Raw genomic sequence first — 18746 nt, 5'->3', positions numbered from 1 at the left:
GTGACTGTCACAAGCGTCTGCCTCACTCAGCAATATTCCCGGCTCTCGTAGGCTCCCGATTTCTTTGATCCTTTGGGGATTTTGTTTCTCGGCTCGTCTCGTGGCTTTGGCCTTCTAACACTAATTAACTCACTGAGGATCGACTACAAAACAACAGTACTTTGCACTGCTCAAAGCTTCTCCCACCTGGGGATCTCAAAGCCCTTAACAATCAATAGTTCCACCCCTTTACTGGGTAGGGAAATATTATCCCTAAATATCTAAGGAATGTATATAGCCCAATAAAAACTGAGCACCTTGTGAGGGGTGGGGAAACTGAGGCACATCGCTTTTAAGTAACTTGCTCAAAGTCAGACAGCAAGTCAGCGGGTGGGTGGGGGCTTGGACAGTAGCCAGGAGCCCTGAGTTCAAATTCCTTGCTCAAAAAACTAGATTACACTCCCCTTCCAAAGCAGGGAATAAAACCCAGCAGCCCTGCCTCTCTGGTCCCAGCTTTGGCCACTAGAGCACATGTCCTCCTGGAGTGGGGAAAAGAACCCAGGACTCCTGACTCCCACTCCCTTACTCTTGGCCCTGGAAGATTTTGTCTGTCAGCGTTGGTATTTGCAGGGAGGGGAAGAAAACACTCAACCAAAACCAAAAAAGACAATAATCCAAGTGAAGCAGAAAACGGGACATGCCAAAGGGGTGCGGGGGTGGAAAAGGCAGGAGAGGTCTCGAAAGCAACGGACTCACGTGACATTTATTTTCATTTTATTATAAAAAAATACAGACTCCAAATGAAGTTGTGATCGGGTTTCCCATCAGCACGACGTCTAGAACGAAAGCTGCACGTCTAAGAACCAAGCTAGGCTGAGCTGAGACCCACAAGCGAAAAACAGTTCCCGGAAGATGGGTTCATCCCCGAATGGAACACCAAAAACCCCCCAGACCAAACCAAAACCCCCCAAAACAAACAAAAAACCCCCCAACCCCCACTTTTTTAAATGCTGCTTCCTTATTTGCTTTCTCTTTCTTCTCTCTGTCACTGTACTATATATATATATATATATATAAAACATATATACCACAGACCAAAGGCCCGATTTCACCACTGCTCCACTGCCTGCGATACCGAGATGATTTATATTACAGGAGCCAACCAAGATGGGGGCTTTTTTGGGGTAGACATTGTACATTCACAGTCCCTGCCCCCACGAGTTTACGGTCTAAGCCCCTTGTCCTGGAAGCGGGCTCTGGGTAAGCCTGTCTGTCCAGGATCGAGCCCCACCAGAGAAGACAGACAAAGGAAGTATTATTACCAGCTGGGGGACTGATGCTGGAATTTTCAAAGGAGGCACTGACTGTCCATGGGCACTTAAAATCCTTCAGGCTCCTTTGAAAATCCCCGCTGAGTCAGCCAATTATTTAAACACGGGCACAAGAGTCGTTCCATTGACCTCCAGGATCACTCGTGTTTCCGTCCCTTGCTTAATCCGGTCCAAAGGGTGCCAGGCCAGCCTCCCTTCCCTCTTTACTCCATTGGCCCACTCCTGGAGCAAGGCGACTCGAGTTGAGCCAAGGAAGCAAAGTCTGCACCCCCCCCTCTGGACAGGGAGGAGAGTGACGCTTGTATAAAAGTGGTGCTTTCCTCTGCCTTTAAGAAAACGTTCCCCGGTCTAGATCCCATGGGGGGCTGGGGAGGGAGGGGAAGCAGAGCGGGAATTGTTGATTGCGAGTTTTTAGCTTCCTAGTCTAAAAAATAAAAACAAAATAAAATTAACATAAAACCTTCCATAAAATTCATTCTCAACGATACATTAAAAAAAAACCCCAACCCCTGTCACAGTATAACGCCTGCTGGCTATATTTACAGAAGGACCAGGGCCGGTTCGCTCCCTGGGGCTCACGGACAGATGCTGTAGAAACTGATGGTTTCTGTGCGCGTTTGAAAAAGGCATCTGCAGAAAGACTGGTTTTTTGTACTATTATTAGGATTGTGATTTTAAAGCTACGCTTTATTTCCAGGAGCGAGGAGACGACTCAAGTTCTGCCCTCACAGCAGGGGGAGCTGGGCAGCAATGGAGGCGCCCGCAGACAGGGCTCCTGCTTTACAAGGTGATGCAAATCTCACCCCCGGCCCCTCCACCCCAGCCAGACTTTTTCCCCCACCCCAAAGACATCCACTGCGTCCCTTGGAGAGAGACTAGCATTCTGCCAGCACCTTGCTGGACTCCTCTCTAATGGGCATAGGTACGTGCAAGGAAGAATCAGCCACTCGCTTTTCCCCCACCACCGCCACCACCTTTTCCACATCCCTTTGCTTGTCCCTTGTTCTTAGTTCTTTTTCCCTGGAAAGTTAACTTCTTTTTATCACCAAAATCCTCCAATGGGGGTTGGAGCAGAGGAGAAGGGGCAGAAATCAGGAAGTGGGGTTTTATTTGGAGATGGGTTTGTGCCAAAACACTAGATGCAGACTGTCCCCTGATGTAAGGACAGGAGGGGTTGAGATCCAGGCTTGGATGGTGTGACGAACAGGGAATGTTCTTAATGTTTGCTCTGAATACTGTGTTGGTGCCTCAGTGTCCCCATGGCAGTTCTTAAGTATCTGGCAGAGCAAAGGGCCAGTGCACCTAAATGCCTGGCACTCTGTCTCCTAGCAACTGATGGCCTGGGCCCCTCCTCTGCAAAGGTGCCAGCTGAAGGTGTTGGAGACAAAGGGATCAGGTGACCTCCTGGCCCGGGAAAGGGGCTGAGCAGAGAGGAGGGGCTGGGAGGGGTTGTTAGTCTGGAGCTGGTTGGGGTCAAGGGTGGAGGGCAGACCTGGGGGTCTGGCTCACTGCCCCCCAGAATGGACCCAGCCGAGGGGTCCGGTTCGCTGTATCTACAAGCTCTGTTTTAGACCCTGTTCCTGTCATCGAATAAACCTCTCTTTTACTGGCTGGCTGAGAGTCACGTCTGACTGCAAAGTGGGGGTGCAGGACCCGGTGGCTTCCCCAGGACCCCGCTGGGGTGGACTCGCTGTGGGAAGCACACGGAGGGGCAGAGGATGCTAAATGCTCCAAGGAGAGACCCAGAAGGTGAAGCTGTGTGAGCTTCTTGCCCTGAACAAGTCTGCTCCAAGGGAGAGGAGGCTCCCCAAAGTCCTGCCTGGCTTGGTGGGGAGCAGTTCCAGAGCATCGCCCGGGGACTCCGTGACAACTGGTGGCAGCGGCGGGACGTACTGCACCCCGTGAATGGCGCTGCTTGCAGTAAGTGACTGGGAAGCAGTAAAACAAAAGAGGGATAATGAGGACCAGGCGTGCTGAAGGCTCAGAGAGGGACGGTTTCAGGGGGCAGTTAACCTCTGGGAGTGTGTGACCAGCGAGAAGGACTGTTGGAGTAACAGGGTCCCCCTGAGGATTGCAGCGAGCAGTCTCAGGGGCGGAGGAGCTTGCCACTCGACCCTGGGAGAGAGAAGAATTTTGCAGTAGCAGGGTTCCCCTGGGGATTGCAGGAGCAGTCCCAGGGGCAGAGGAGTCTGCAGCTCGACCCTGGCAAAGAGGTGGTGATCACGAGAAGGGCTGGCACACCCGGGGTTCTTCCTGGAAACCATGGGGGAGCCAAGAGCACACAGGCCTGTGAGTCCAGAGCCACTTGGGAACGGTGAAGTGATGGCCTATCACCATCTCCTTGAGAAGGACATTGTGATCCTGTGCACAAAGAGAGGGTTACGCATGGGGAAATTCACCAAGGCACAGTTAATCGTGCAGTTAAAGGAGAAGCACCGCTCTGAGGAGCAGATTCCTGGCCCAAATGGGGCTACAAGAGGATCTGAGAGCAGCTGAAGCATCAGCCAGGCATCCCCGGGAGTCTGGTCCCCAATCAGACGAGGGTCTTCACGATTGGGTTCCCCATCAGGAGATTGGAGACGGATGGGATGGGAGCAGAGCCCGAGAGAGCGAGAGGACCGTGAGAAAAAGCAAGAGCCCTAGGAACAGCTGCAGGAGAACCAGCAGCAGCGTGGACTGGTGATGGTGGAGCAGAGAGACATAGGGGGCTGCCCAGGGGTCAGTGGGGAAACACGCCTGCAGGGGCGAGACCCTGGGACAGAGAGAACTGTGGTGGTGCAGCCCCAGATGCTGAGGGACTGTGGGACCTGGGTGAAGTTCCCTGGGGTGAGGCCCCTCGCCCTGCCTATGGCCCAGATCCCTGTGCAGACCCAGGAGGCGTCGGGCTGGCTGGTGGTTGGGGTTCTCCAGGATATCGGCTGGGAGGCCCTGTTGGGGGGTGACTGTCTCCCCTTGGGACAGGATCCAGGCTCCGCTCCTGTAATGGCCGAGGGTTTGAATTCAAATCCAGGGAACCAATTGGCTAGGATGGAAATGGTCAGTGAAAATGCAAATAACCTTGCTGGCAGGGGGGAGGGGCTGCTGGGCTCAGGATACCTGCCTACCTGTAACCAGCCCCCTGGGGCTGAGTGGGAGGGAGAGATGCTCCCCACCCCCCTGCACACTGGAGAGGGGGCTCACGCTGGCTCTGATGCTGTGACCAGAGCAGAGAGCTCGCTGCCTGCCCCCACTGGGACAGCAAGGGCAGCACTGAGCACGGGGGGAGCTGAGACCCCAGCTGAGTGGGGGGACACCCAGGCAGGGCAAGTCAGCTGCCAAATAGGTTTGCCTGGTCCAGACGTGCTGCTGGGAAGTGATTACACAGCAGGGAGGGAGCTACCAGGGACAGGGCTCAGGGGGGCTGTGACCCCAGGCCCAGCCAGCGAGAGGGAGCAGGTCCCACTCCCTGCCCCAGCCGCTGAATCCCAGACTGAGCTGCAGAGGGATCCCTCCTTGGAGAAGCTGAGGGAACTTGCTGGCCACAGCGCTGCAAACCCCCTTGGGGAAGGCTGCAGGGACAGAGTCCTGCAGGAGAAGGGATTCCTGTACCGGGAATGGGCTCCCCAAGGGGAAGTAGAACTGGGGGGAATTGGGAGGCAGCTGGTGGTACCCCAGGAATCCACAGGGTTCTTCCCGTTCGAGCTGCTGGATGGGAGGAGAGTGAGGGGACCCCTGGACCTGAAGAGGGAGGATTGGATGGAAAAGGGGGAAGACCCCCAGGGGGATCTCTTCCCTGAGGTGGGAGCCAATCTCCCACCTCAGGTGTTCCCCATTCAGAGTCACTGGGAAAGCAGCCCAGAACCTGGAGAGAGAGGTCAAGGACCTGCTGGCTTTAGATGGGATCCAGCCGTTTTACAGCCCATGGGCCTCACCCATGGGGCTGAACCCCAAGGGAGACAGGATGATCTGGTTTTATGGGGGCTATCAAAAGCTTAAAGCCATCACAGTGTCTGGTGCCGACCCCATGCCTAGGCCTGGGGAGATTCTAGACAAGCAGAGGGCGATGGAGAACTTGGCCCTGGCAGACACTGATAACATGTGCACCTTTAGCCAGACCTGGGAGGAACAGGTGTCCCAGGTGAAGAGGGGGCTGGGCTGCCTCAAAAAGGTGGGACTGACATTAAAAGCTGAAAAGTGCAAGGGGGGACGGCAGAGGTGTTGTGTCTGGGCCACAAAGTGGGAAGCGGTTGCCCAAGCCCAGAGCTGGCAAAGGCCAAGATGGGGGCTCTTAACCAAAGGAGCCCGAATCACAGACCGGAGGGCTGGGGAAAGACCCAATCCCAGCTTGAACCCCAGGGGTATTGGGGTGGCAAAGGGTGTGGGCTGCATAAACCTTCCCACCTGCGGCCTGCAAGTGCCATCAAGCACACCTGACCTAAGGGAGGGCGTGAAACTGGACTGTCCTGGTGTAACTCACACCAAGGAATGGGAGAGATGCTGGGGCATCCATGGGAACCTTGGTGGGTTCGAACTTCCCCAGGTCACTGGCTGGAGTGACCTCGCTCAGTTCGGTCTCGAAGGGGGGAGAGATGTGACGAACAGGGAATGTTCTTAATGTTTGCTCTGAATACTGTGTTGGTGCCTCAGTGTCCCCATGGCAGTTCTTAAGTATCTGGCAGAGCAAAGGGCCAGTGCACCTAAATGCCTGGCACTCTGTCTCCTGGCAACTGATAGCCTGGGCCCCTCCTCTGCAAAGGTGCCAGCTGAAGGTGTTGGAGACAAAGGGATCAGGTGACCTCCTGGCCCGGGAAAGGGGCTGAGCAGAGAGGAGGGGCTGGGAGGGGTTGTTAGTCTGGAGCTGGCTGGGGTCAAGGGTGGAGGGCAGACCTGGGGGTCTGGCTCACTGCCCCCCAGAATGGACCCAGCTGAGGGGTCCGGTTCGCTGTATCTACAAGCTCTGTTTTAGACCCTGTTCCTGTCATCGAATAAACCTCTCTTTTACTGGCTGGCTGAGAGTCACGTCTGACTGCAAAGTGGGGGTGCAGAACCCGGTGGCTTCCCCAGGACCCCGCTGGGGTGGACTCGCTGTGGGAAGCGCACGGAGGGGCAGAGGATGCTAAATGCTCCAAGGAAAGACCCAGGAGGTGAAGCTGTGTGAGCTTCTTGCCCTGAACAAGTCTGCTCCAAGGGAGAGGAGGCTCCCCAAAGTCCTAACTGGTTTGGTGGGGAGCAGTTCCAGAGCATCGCCCGGTGACTCCGTGACAGATGGGGATCTGAATTTCGCAAAACGGGCCCCGTTTAATCATCTGAATTCCGAAGTGTGGGGCCAATCGGCGGCTTTATTTTAAAGTGGAGAAGGACGCAAAGAAAGCCAAGCCAACAGTGACTCCAAGCCAGGAACAGCGCAATGGGCGAACAAGCCATCGGGATGTGCAGGATCGAAGGAGACTCATAAAGGGAAGGAAGGATGCCCAGGGAAAACTTCATAGATATCCACCCCCTCAGGTCAGTTTCAATCTCTTTCCTGCTGTCGCAGCCTGATTAGGAGCTCGCTTGCATCTGTAATACAGCCGGAGATCACTGAGCTGCACGGGGCGGTGGTAACGACAAGACAGACGGGGCTGCTCTGCTCCACGTGTCTGGAAGCAGTGGCCACAGGAGAGGGAATTGGAATGGCAGGGCTGGCGACGCGGATCTGTGCTGGGATCAGCAGGGTTACGTAGGCAGGGGCACTGCTTTCTCGAAGGGACTTGGGGGAAGTAAGGAGGGGAAGGTTGCTGTCAGCGCTGGGAGCTAATTAAAAAAGGACGGGGTTGGCTATGAGAGAGGAGAAAGGTGCTAGGCAAAGATTTGGGGCCGGATCCTCAGCTGGCGTAAACGGATGTAAGTCCGTGGAGCGATGCTGATTTCAACTGGCGGAATTTTTAGCTTTGGGAACCCAAGAGGGTGAATTTCACCTGCGCGCAGCCTAGTTTAGTGGCTCGCGTGGTCCATGGAAGGGCTCTGCCCAGGAGGGAGTTCAACCCAGCTGCCCTCCGAAGGACCTAGGCTCCCTCTGCATCCCCTGCCCACTTAAGTCCCCTTTGCTCCATGGGGAGGTGGTAACCAGCCAGAGCCCCTTCTAAAGTCCAGCCCCGGCCCCTACACTAATTGCTCGGCTGTCACGTGCCAGCAGAGCAGTGACATTCCTGACATTGAACCCCCTTCCCCTCCAGCCTTCCTGCTCAACTTTCCCAAACTAGATTTTTGATCCTGCTCGTGGTGACCTCAGTGGCAAAGGCCTCTCCCCACACATTCTCCCAGTGCCTTCGCTGGGCCCAGGAACCCTTCCTCAGGCGTTGCTCCTGGCTTCTCCAAGGACGTCAATTGCAGGGTCAATTACATTTGGCTGGCTTATTTGTATACCTGCCCATCCCTTCCCCAAGAAAACCAACCCTCCCCCCGCCCAAAGAAACCACCCACATATCCATGAAAATAGTACAGTCGTCCCACACGGTTCTGACAACCAAGCCAGGTCAGTGCTCCTCCAAAAAGCCTCTGATGGCCTGTTTCCATCTGGCCCCCTGCCTCCAAAACACAGGCCCTGAAAGGAGCATTAAGGTGTTAGCACCGCTCTGCCCAGGTGGTGCTGAGTCCAGTGGTACCAGCAATGGCAAACATCTGGGCTAGTTTGGGAAACAGCTGTGAGCACTGTCATTCTCGGCCCGGATCCGGCACGTCCCAGAGTCCGGGCACCTTGTTTGTTCGCTAGCCACCAACTCCCCTGCTTGGAGCCTGGGACTGAATCGGCCTGAGCGTCGTGGAAAACCCAGGAAGGAAAGCCCAAGCTAACCCCTGATCCTGCATTCCCTTGACGGCTTGGAAGGGGAATGCTGCTCACGGAGATTTCTGAACCACGGACGGGGGAGAGGGGGTCTCGTTTTGTGGCTAAGTCTCAAGGAGTGCAAGAAAAGCACACAAAAATATAATAATAAAAGGATTCTAATATTTGGTCTAGAAATTTCAAAAACAAAATCCTACAAGGAGGGTCAAAGCGAGCTGAGCCCAGCACCATGAAAAGGGCGCCGTCCCGGAAGCAGGAAAGCAGCGCCAATCCCACGCTGCTCTTTTCCACTGTTATTTTGTCATTCTCCGCCCCCACCTCCAAACCAGACTGCCGAGGCGCGGGGCAGGGGTGTTATATTTTGTACATCGGTAGAAATTTTGCAGGCTTCTTCCAAGCGAATCCACGCCAGGAACAGAAATGCTCTAAGCTGGGAGTAAGGCCGGGATAGGGAAAAAATCCTTCCTCGTGTCCCCTGCCCAACCCCAACTCCCGGCTCAGGAGTTGCAGTTCAAAGGTTATTGTGAAAGAGAAAACTTTTTGAAAAACAAAGCAAAAGGCTGGCTCGAGAGGGTTCCTTCTCCCCGGAGGCAGACAGAACACGTCTCTTCTCCTGCGTGTGTCCGTCTCTCTCCTCCTTTCCCTTGCCAAACAGCTCCCCTCTTCCTTCGTTTTCTCCTCTCGGGGCTAGGAAGTGAGAACAGTCCAAAACACCGGCACCACGAGGATGAGGTGCGGGACCCTGAGGCTGCAGCAGGAATTATTGCTGGTGAAAATAGGCTCCGGAGATTCGTACAGGGAGTCATCTGTGAAGGGGGAGGAAAAGAGACATGTGTCAGACCACAAAATGCCCACCTGGGAAGCTGTAGGGCCTGATCCTGCAATGTGCTGAGAATGGTCAACAGGGGGTGCTTAGCACCTCATAGAATTGTTTGGGTCTCTCCCAGGATCAGGCTCACTGGAGGTCTATGCTGTGGTCCTCCTGCATTGGATCATCTCTGTAGTGTCTGATGAGGTCTGAGCCAACTGCAAGGTTGTCAACCCCCTGGGTTCTGAAATCACGAGCATTCACCTCCCACCCCCCGAAAGAAATCATGAAATTTTAAAGTAACAACTATTAGATTCTTTTTTCGTTTGCTTTCTGGATTTTATTTGCCTCCTTGGGGGGTGTGCGTGAGTCACATTTACAAGCTTTTTTCCGTAGCCAGCAATGTGAGAACCGTACTTTATTAGGGTGTTTAAATGAGAGTTGAGATCCTTGCCTAATCACATGACTCCAGGAACTGGGGCTTTAAAGAAATCCACCAAATATTAGAAGAGTGGTGATAAACTCAACACTGAGATTGCAGGATTGGTGACTGAGATTGTAAAGCTCTTTGGAGCTGGGATTACAAGCATTTCTAGCTGCTCTGGGAGGGGTCTAGAACATATTTATGGACGCCGTGAAAGAATAAATCATTCTAATAGGAACACAGGAACTGCGAGAGAGGATGAAATCCAAGAGCCAGCTAGCCCGGTATCCTGTCTCCCACAGTAGCCGATACCAGACACTAAGAGGAAGATGTAAGAACCCAGACATGGGTTAATGATGTGGGATAATCTGCTCCCTACATCAGGTCCCACCTTGATCTCTGATAGTTAGCGACTGGCTTAAGCCCTGAAGCCTGAAGGTTCCTTCAGAAATTTTTGGTGTCATTAATCAATTTGCATAATCAAAGACATGCTCTTCATCTAGGAAGGTCAGTAGCTAGTTGTGTGCATAAAACGCTGTCGTTTCTAATCCTTTCTTCTTGGGCACATCAAAAGAAAACTTCTTCCCAACTGATTTTGTTGTCTTCAAGAGCTCCAGACACACAGTGTTCCAGATCAGATCCACACCGGGAAACTAAACTCACTATGAAAAAGGAGAGAAAATACAGCAGCTGCATTTTAGAGCTGCTTAAACCTGGATACTTTCCCCCCCTGCATTTAATTTCAATGGAGCCTCCCTCATTCACCTGCCACTTTCTCTTGGTTTCCTTTGGTAAGTTATGATTGTTCTTTGTTTCATTTGATTTATTATATCCATAGAAATACCAACAAAGGGAACGGGAACATACAACCAGTATGGGGGAAAGTGATTAGAGCAAGAACACCGTCAACCTCACGCATTCAAAACTCTAGAGCGAGGCCTTCAGAAGTCACGAGACTGGCTTCAAAATCTTAAGATTTAAAAAAGAATCAAGCACATTGGGCTCCTTTTTAACTTGCCCTCTGGTGTCCGAAACTTTACAGGTCCCGTCTTTACATTTTCTTCTGCCACCACGGGGGCTGCACTTCTAGCTTTGGGTCTTTTGGTTTGTTTTCTTGTTGTTTGTTTTGGTGACACCTGGAGTAATTTACCGCACTAGCAATTTACCAAACAGGAATTAATTCAGGGAAGTCTCATGGCCTGGGTTAGACGCAGGAGGCCGGATTTTAGTATCACAATGATCCCTTCTGGCCTAGGAATCGCTGAATAAGAAAAACCTCAGACACTGTGAGCCTGGTGGTAAAATCATGAGGGCAGGCAGTGTGGGATCAAAGAAATGGAAAGGCAATTCCATAGTAAGAGCCTGGCCCAGGGCCGCCCGGGGGGGGAGGGGGGCAAGTGAGCCAATTTGCCCCAGGCCCCGCAGGGGCCCCCATGAGAATATAGTAGGGAGTCCTGGTGCCACGGATCGAGACAGAGGGCAACACCATCGTCAGCCCTGGAGCCAGAGGCGTGCTGGAGAAGTCACTGAAGGCCGCTGTCCACACGCTTTATGTGGACACCCTCAGGAAAAAACCCGATCAGGGCAAGGCCTTTGAGGTGACCAGCAAGTGGGACTCCAGCAACCACTTTCTCCCTGCGGGCAGTTTCACCCGTTTCGCCGACTGGCGGTTCATACACCGCGCCCGCCTGAACTGCGTCCCGCTCAATGGAGCCGTCCGCCATGGGAACCGAGACAAGCGCTGCAGGAAGTGTGGGTATGCTCTGGAGACCCTGCCCCACGTCCTGTGCAGCTGCAAACCCCACACCAGAGCCTGGCAGCTGCGCCACAACGCCGTCCAGGACCGGCTGGTGAAGGCCATTGCCCCACACCTGGGTGAGATCGCAGTCAACCACACCATCCCCGACACCGACAGCCTGCTGCGCCCAGATATCGTCGTCACGGACGAGGAGCGGAAAAAGATCATCCTCGTCGACGTGACGATCCCGTTTGAGAATAGGACCCCAGCCTTCCGTGAAGCCCGAGCCCGTAAACTCGAAAAATATGCCCCCCTGGCGGACACCCTGCGGGCAAAGGGCTACGAGGTCTACACCGATGCCCTGATTGTCGGGGCACTGGGTGCCTGGGACCCCTGTAATGAACAAGTACTTAGGGCCTGTGGGGTGGGCCGTCGCTATGCACGGCTCATGAGACGTTTGATGGTCTCGGACACTATCCGGTGGTCTAGGGACATTTACACAGAGCACATCACCGGCCACCGCCAATACCAAGAGTGAGTCAGCGTGGCTCTGTGCACCCATGGGGGGGTGGAGGCCTATAAACCCCCCTACTGAACCATATCCCCTAAGCCCTAAACCCACCGAACTAGATTCCACCAGGTGAGGGTCATCCTGTCCCCATTACCCAGCCTACTTACTTATACCCATGACTGCGTGTAACTCACTGTATGAGCAATGTACCCTCACTGCTTCCTTACTGCTTCCTGATCCCACCCACCGTACACCCCACATTGGGGACCTTACGGACTGTATATGTTATGTGCTAACCAATTCCCAAACACCAGCTTCCCCCTATACTCTGTATGTTGCCCCCAATGACCAACAACTGACGCTTTGAACTCTTTGTATCATCTTTATTTAAATATTCTATAGTATTGCAACTTTTTTTTAATGGAAGGGGGCCCTGAAATTGCTTTGCCCCAGGCCACCTGAATCCTCTGGGCAGCCCTTCCCGGCACCAGCAATGAGACCCAAGAGGGGAAACAATGCGGCCAGATCTGACATCCTCGCTCAGCCAGGAAGGATCTATTGAGCTTGAGGAAAGCTGGCAAAACCTGGCCCACAGACACAGAAAATCAAGGAAGCTGCAAACGTGGACCTGGCAAATGCAGGTCCAGAAAATAGCTATGGCCCTGATCTTGGGGAGGCTTCAGCAGGTGAGTAACTTTTCTCTCACTTGGGCACCATCACTGAATGCTAACGGTTCCTTCTGCATCTTAGTCCATGTGTTTGTAGTCATCCTGGCTGCTTAATTCCCCACGCAACCAGGTTCTGCAAAGCCTCTGAGGTGAGACCTGATCCAAAGCCCACAGAAGCCTGTGGGCATAAGAACGGCCAGACTGGGTCAGATCAATGGTCCATCTAGGTCAGTGTCCTGTCTTCTGACAGTAGCTGGTACCAGGTGCTTCAGAGAGAATTAACAGAACAAGGAAATTATCAAGTGATCCATCCTTTGTTGTCCGGTCCCAGCTTCTGGCAATCAGAGGTTTAGGGACACTCAAAACATGCTGTTAAATTCCTGTCCACGTGCCCAACAGCCATTGATGGACCTATCCTCCATGAACTTATCTAATTCTTTTTTTAACCTTGTTATACCTTTGGTTTCACAATATCCCCTGGCAATGAGTTCCACAGGTTGACTGTGTGTTGTGTGAAGCACTTCCTTTTGTTTGTTCAACCTGCTGCCTGTTAATTTCACTGGGTGACCCCTGGTTCTTGTGTTATGTGAAGGAACAAATCACACTTCCTTATTCACTTTCTCCACACCTTTCATGATTTTACAGACCTCTACCACGTCCCCCCTTAGTCGTCTCTTTTCCAAGCTGAAAAGTCCCAGTCTTATTAACCTCTCCTCATAAAGGCTTTGACTTGGGCTCACGGTTCAGCGAAGCAGAGACCCAGTCCTACTCTTGTGCGGTCCCGGCGGCAATGCTGGGTTGCATAGGAACCCCCAGTTCCAAGACAAACATGGGCCCTTGCAAAGGGAGTTCTGTGCGCATTGGCCCAGATGGGAGAGCTAAGCTGTCTTGGTTAAACCACAGCGAGGAACTCCAGCTGCTGAGTTTAGAGGCTGTTTGCAGCCAGCAGCAAAAAGGACAGTGAAAGTGGGGGACTCAGCAAGGCGGGGAGAATGATGTGAAATGAAAATGCCTGCTGGGCAGGTATGAAAGCTCAGCCCTGTCCAGGCGCTGCTGCTGCTGCTTTTATGGGCTGATGTTCTCAAGGCATGTGGTGCAGGAGGTTTTTGTTCTGCTTCGTTAAAACCAGGCTGACAGACCCATGGGAACAGCTGCCTGCCTGCACAGTGAGCCTTTCGGAATGAAGTCCCCGATATCCCCACGGAGCTCGATGCCGAAGGAGTTGTTCAAAAGCTGATCCAAGGCCCACAGAAGCCCGTGGGCATAAGAACAGCCAGACTGGATGAGATCAATGGTCCATCTAGGACCCAGAGATGTCAACTGGGTCTTGGGTTTTGGACTGTCAGTCTGGTGACTTGAGAAAAAGCCACAAGTGGACCACCGTCCACCTCCCAAAACGTATGAGGTAACTGCTCAAGACACAATCGGATATTAGGAAAACTTGCGAACTGTAAGGAAAGTGAAGCACCGGACCGGGTTACCTAAAGAGGTTATGGCATCCCGGTCATTGGAGGATTTAAGAACAGACATTTGTCAAGGATGGTCTAGGGTTATTTCATCCTGCCTCCACACAAGCGGTTGGACTAGATGACCTCTTGAGGCCCCTTCCAGCCCTACATTTTCATTATCTCTCTCCCTGCGTCTGTCTGTATTTCATACGCAGTATGAGGCATCTGCCTTTCCCACATGTTTTATTGTTGTATAAACAGCAGCTGGAATAACAGGTAATCGGGAGGCAAATTCTTGGGGTTTGAATCCCGGGACATGCTCTTATCTGCTTTTGTTCCCGGCAGCTGTGCAGTGTAGCAGAGGGGGCTGGGAGCTCCCTGCGCTGACCCTGGGGGTAGGGGTAAGGTTATTGCTCTGTAAATGGGATTAGAAGGCATTTCATCCCGATTCTCTCCTAAGCCTCTCCCTGACAGCCGAGTATGCCAAATATGCGGGTGGTATTGTGCAAGATGGATTAGATCCGACCGCTGTTGCCAACTTGTAAGAAGCCTGGGAGACTCACGCCCCGTAATTCTGGCCAGAGCTGGAGTTGGACCAACGTTTGGGAGGTCAAAGGGCAATTGCTTAATAACAATCCAATAATCCAGCATCCAAAACTCTAATCAGGCAGCAAAGCAAGATTCATTCAAGGGAATAAGTTAAATTATGACTAAAGCTGTTAACGTGTTCCCTGGGCTCCGCTCTCTTCTGTTTGTTACTAGATTAAGGATCTTATGGACCTGAAGCCAGGAAAAGCAGAGCTTTCCCCTGGCCGTTGGTGCAATTTTCTCCTGCTCCTGCCTGTCCTATTTCCCTCCCTCTCTTGTGTCTTTTCTTTTCATCTGTTCTTCTTTCTTTGCTGCCACTCTTTTACAGTGTTTTACACACTTGTGCCATTAATGTTCGGGTTGCAGTAGCGCCTCCAGGTTCCATGCACGATCAGGGCCCCAATGTGCTAGGTGCTGCACAGACACCTTGTAACAGGGTCTTTCTTCATGAGTCTGCAGGTCATCGTGCAGCGGGGTGCTGGTCCTGTGCAGCACTGAATACTCCCCTTGCCCTGCAAACTCACACTTAGTTGGGAGCAGTCATGAAGTTTTGGGCTGCCCAGTACGTATGGCATGCTGAGCCCCCAAAACGCCACCTGAAATCAGCAGGAGGGGGGACATTCAGAAGCTCAGCCCCTCTGCAAAAATGAAGTCCACGCCCTGTCTCGAGTCGGACTCCCAGAAAACAGAAGCATTCAAAGACTTCATGGCCGCTTTTGAAAATACAGGGGCTCAGTATCCACCTGCTGGGATCAAGACCGCGTGGGACAAGCTGGCAGTTCAGATCCTCATTTGTTCTCGCTTAACAATAACCAAAGGGTTGACTTAGCGCCTGATCCAAAGCCCACTGAAGTCAATGGGAATCTCCTACTAAGTCCCGCTATAACGCCTAGCATGGTGCGGTCTCGGATCTCAGCTGGAGCTGCCTGGCAGCAGTGTCATAAAACACTAACAATATTGATCGAGATTTTTTTCATTCTATAAAAGCCGCCCAAAACCGAGAACGTGTTTTTAGGTGGCTTCATTATTTGGGGTTTTATTTTAAAGCCGCTCGAACGACAAAGAAACGACGTCCTTTTCACCAGTGCAGCCGGTCCCTCACTTTCCCAGCGAGAGCTGCTGCCACGCACTAATTACACGTTAACAGGAGAAGAAAATTATTAATTTGTTTTTCGAAACGCCTGAGTTATTTGATTCTGAAAAGTCGCCACTGTGCCGAGATTATTGTTTTTTTCCCCTCATTTGAAACTCAGCAGCAAACGTCCATCTTGCAGGTTATGTGCCTGGCAAGAATTGAGGTACCACGCAGCCTCCTGCAGGCTTTGGCAGGGCTGGTGTGCTAGGAATTCAGGTGCCATTCAGTTGGTAGGGGAGCTCCCGCGGAGCGTTCGTCCTACACAAAAATCCTGGCAAAAGGTTGACGTCAGTGCGCCTTCAAAGCTGTGACAATAGCCAGGGTTTTAACCCACTGCATGCGAGTGACCTGTGGGCACAAGTTTGATATATGGGGATGGCTTTATTCTCACCACCACCTTCAAATATTTTTAAGGCTGCCCTGAAGAGCTGTGGGATTTTTTTTACATTGCAAATGAAACCAGGAAGAGCAAATGAATGCGGAGCAAAGCACCCGTTGTGCCTAGGGGTTGCCAAGCTCCTCAGCTGGCATCAACCCATGTAATGCCACTGAAATCAGCACCGATTTACATCAGAGGTGGATCTGGCCCAGGAAGGCAGGAATCCTGTATAACGAATTTAAAAGTATGTAATCAGTAATTTGATATGCATATGTGTTCGCTCCTGCTGATGTTAGAACCTGGCTATGCCACTGGGCAGGATCAGGAGCTTTCCCCGTGCATCAGAATGGCAGGGACGTTAATCAGACTCTTCTCAGGATCCTCTGAAGTATTTCCTGAGTGTGTTTCTGTGCTGGTACAAGGGGCCAGATCAGCATCTCCCAGGGAGCAAAATCCTCCAGCTAGCAGTAGCCACCCTGTACCATGCTGCAGGGAAGAGACAGGGCTCCGGTGCATTGAACATGACAGAGATTCTTTTATCGAGGCTGCTGCATAGAGACCTACCATGCGGTCCCCTCTAGCTCCCACCTGGGCCGCCCAATGTTATCACACAGGGGGTCTCCATAAGTCCTGGTGTGGATCATGCAGCCCTCAAAGGGACTTTGCCCCCAAAGAGCATGGGCAAACGAAGCTGGGATTGGAGGAGCCAGTGGTGATTGGGGTAACGTGGGACAGAGCCATCATGGTTGGGGCTGGGTCAGAACTTGCGCAAGGTTTAGGGCTGTTTAGATCCGAGCACTTGGCTCAATTCCGTCTCTATGATGGGGTTTTGCCAAATCTTTTTCCCCTTCGTTTAAGCCATTGTACTTGAAGGGAAATTTAATTAGCAATATCCCCACCCCCTCAGCGTTCCACGTTGGGCAAACTCAAAAGATCACTGACTGGCAGATTCCCACCCTGCTCCTAGCCTGGTTGAGGAAATACCACAAATAAACTCGCAGCTGCTCAGAGCTTGCATTTCGCCCTAGCCACATGGAACAGGATGCTCGGCAGACTCCGGGCCCGGTTCTATGTCGAGAACCCCTGGGTTCTAAGCTCTGGGTTCTAAGCTCTGCACGATGCGTTCTCCCCTCCTGAACACACAGCTTCCCAGCTCCCATCGCCCACTTGGGAGCAGGCAACACACTTGAGCTACTTACTCGTTGGTCGAACGTAAACCTTCAGCTTTAAGCAGGGCCTGTCCACCATGTTAGGGGGAGAAGCAGCTGGAAGAAACACAAAGGACAGAGAGAGAAAACACAGAGGTGTTAGAAGAGGAGCGTGACATTTGCCTTAGCAAAGACCAGCACAGTGCTACCTGCTAAACCAGCAGCATCTCTCACTGCAGCTCCCCCGGCTCGCAGCAGGCTGAACACAAGCCAGTGTATTGAGGACTACAGTATAGGCCGGAAGGGCACCTAACTCCCTTAGGCACTTTTGCAACTCCCAACCATCGTGCCCAGAGGCACAACTCAGGGTCAGGGCCATGTTGAACTGGGAGTGTGACCAACACATATAAAGACATGGCCTCTGCTCCAAAGATCTTTACATCCTAAGCAGACGAGCCACATATGAGGGGTGTGGGTGGAGGAGGGAGAGGATCAGGCAGGTGCAATTTTCATAGACATATCGGTCATTGTAATTTTTCAACGAAGGAGGGCTGCCCCTCAAGCCAGTGTAAATTGGCTGATTTCTTATAGGCATCTCCCCAGAGCTGGGCGTGGGGGAGATATTTGCAGAGGGTAGTAGCCTGAAGGATCATTGATCTATTTCTAAGCCCGCCTGAATTCACCTATAAATAGCAGTTCCAGCTAAGCACACAGGTTTTCCTTCTATGGCAACTGCTGAGCTGCCGCTGTTGCTTTGTATCACAGCTGGGAGGTGGGGAATCTATACTCTTCCCGTGACTCTCAGCGGACCCTTTTCTGTTCAATATTTAGCAACCAGGTCGCTATGCCCATATTCAAGCAGGACAGAAATGTTAGCCCTGTCTCCGATGCTGCTAGCGTTTCATGTGGCAGGAGTCCCCAGGACAGAGCTTCCGCACCAGCAGCAGCCCCAGCCTTGCGCGTGGGGTGGAGGAGGAGGAGAAGGCTCGGGCAAGCAGCTCAGGCCAGCCCCACACGGGGGTGAGGTGGGGTGGGGCCTCAGGCTAGCTCCACATGGTGTCCCAGTTTCCCTTCGGGAAATATGGTCGTCCAAGCATGGCTTAGAGCACGGCTCACTTCTCTCACTCAGCCTCATTAACATGACTCAGCCCAGACCTCGAATAAACTGGGGCTGAGGACCCTGAATGCCAGCAATCCCCCCTTTCCCAGCCCTGGCCTCTCTGCTGCAGGTGCCCGTGCTCTTTTGGGTGGCGGTTTTTGCGAGGTGGCCCTAGGAAATGGGCTGAGGCCCATCAAACTCATTCCACACAGGGGCCTTTGAGCACCCATCCGATATGGGGTCTTGGGGACTGGGATTCTGGAGGCCTGGACCTGCCACCAATTCTCCTGTGTGATTTTGGGCAAATCACTCGATCTCCCTAAATTTCTCATTTGTCAAGTGGGGGTAAAAGTCTTTCCTTTCCCCAACCTCTTGTTGGTTTGGACTGCAAGCAATCCTGGGCAGGGGTTGTCTCTCATTCTGTGTCTGTGCAGCACCTAGCTCGACGAGGCCGTGATCACCACTGGGATCTCTAGGGCCAGGATGTTTTTCACATATGTGGCAGTTTACAGACTATCCAGGGACGCTGCTCATGATCTGAGGTTCTCTGCACTATACAAAACCAGGTGCCACTTTCCTTTAAAGCTGCCCCTTGCAAAGCTACTGCAAAGGGTGGATGTGTAAGAAATGCCTTTTCTGTGGCTTTTTACTGAGCGGAGAAGGACAACCGGGGTCTCCTAGGTAGAAC

General features: G+C 52.6%; 1 protein-coding gene across 1 annotated transcript in view; it reads right to left on the bottom strand.

The window, feature by feature from the left end:
* Window positions 1–6559: 6559 nt before the first annotated feature.
* EFNA2 (ephrin A2) overlaps window positions 6560–18746 on the bottom strand; it is a 140395-nt gene continuing 128208 nt past the window's right edge. Inside the window, exons 3-4 of the mRNA XM_050933961.1 lie at window positions 17011–17076; window positions 6560–8918 (exon numbers count right to left, since the gene is read on the bottom strand). Coding sequence (XP_050789918.1) covers window positions 8800–8918; window positions 17011–17076 — 185 coding nt within the window. The 3' untranslated portion in view covers window positions 6560–8799. The remainder of the gene's footprint in view (window positions 8919–17010; window positions 17077–18746) is intronic.

Source organism: Gopherus flavomarginatus, chromosome 24, assembly GCF_025201925.1.
Source record: "Gopherus flavomarginatus isolate rGopFla2 chromosome 24, rGopFla2.mat.asm, whole genome shotgun sequence".
Lineage (NCBI taxonomy): Eukaryota > Metazoa > Chordata > Testudines > Testudinidae > Gopherus > Gopherus flavomarginatus.
This window is presented reverse-complemented; position numbering and strand designations above follow the sequence as displayed.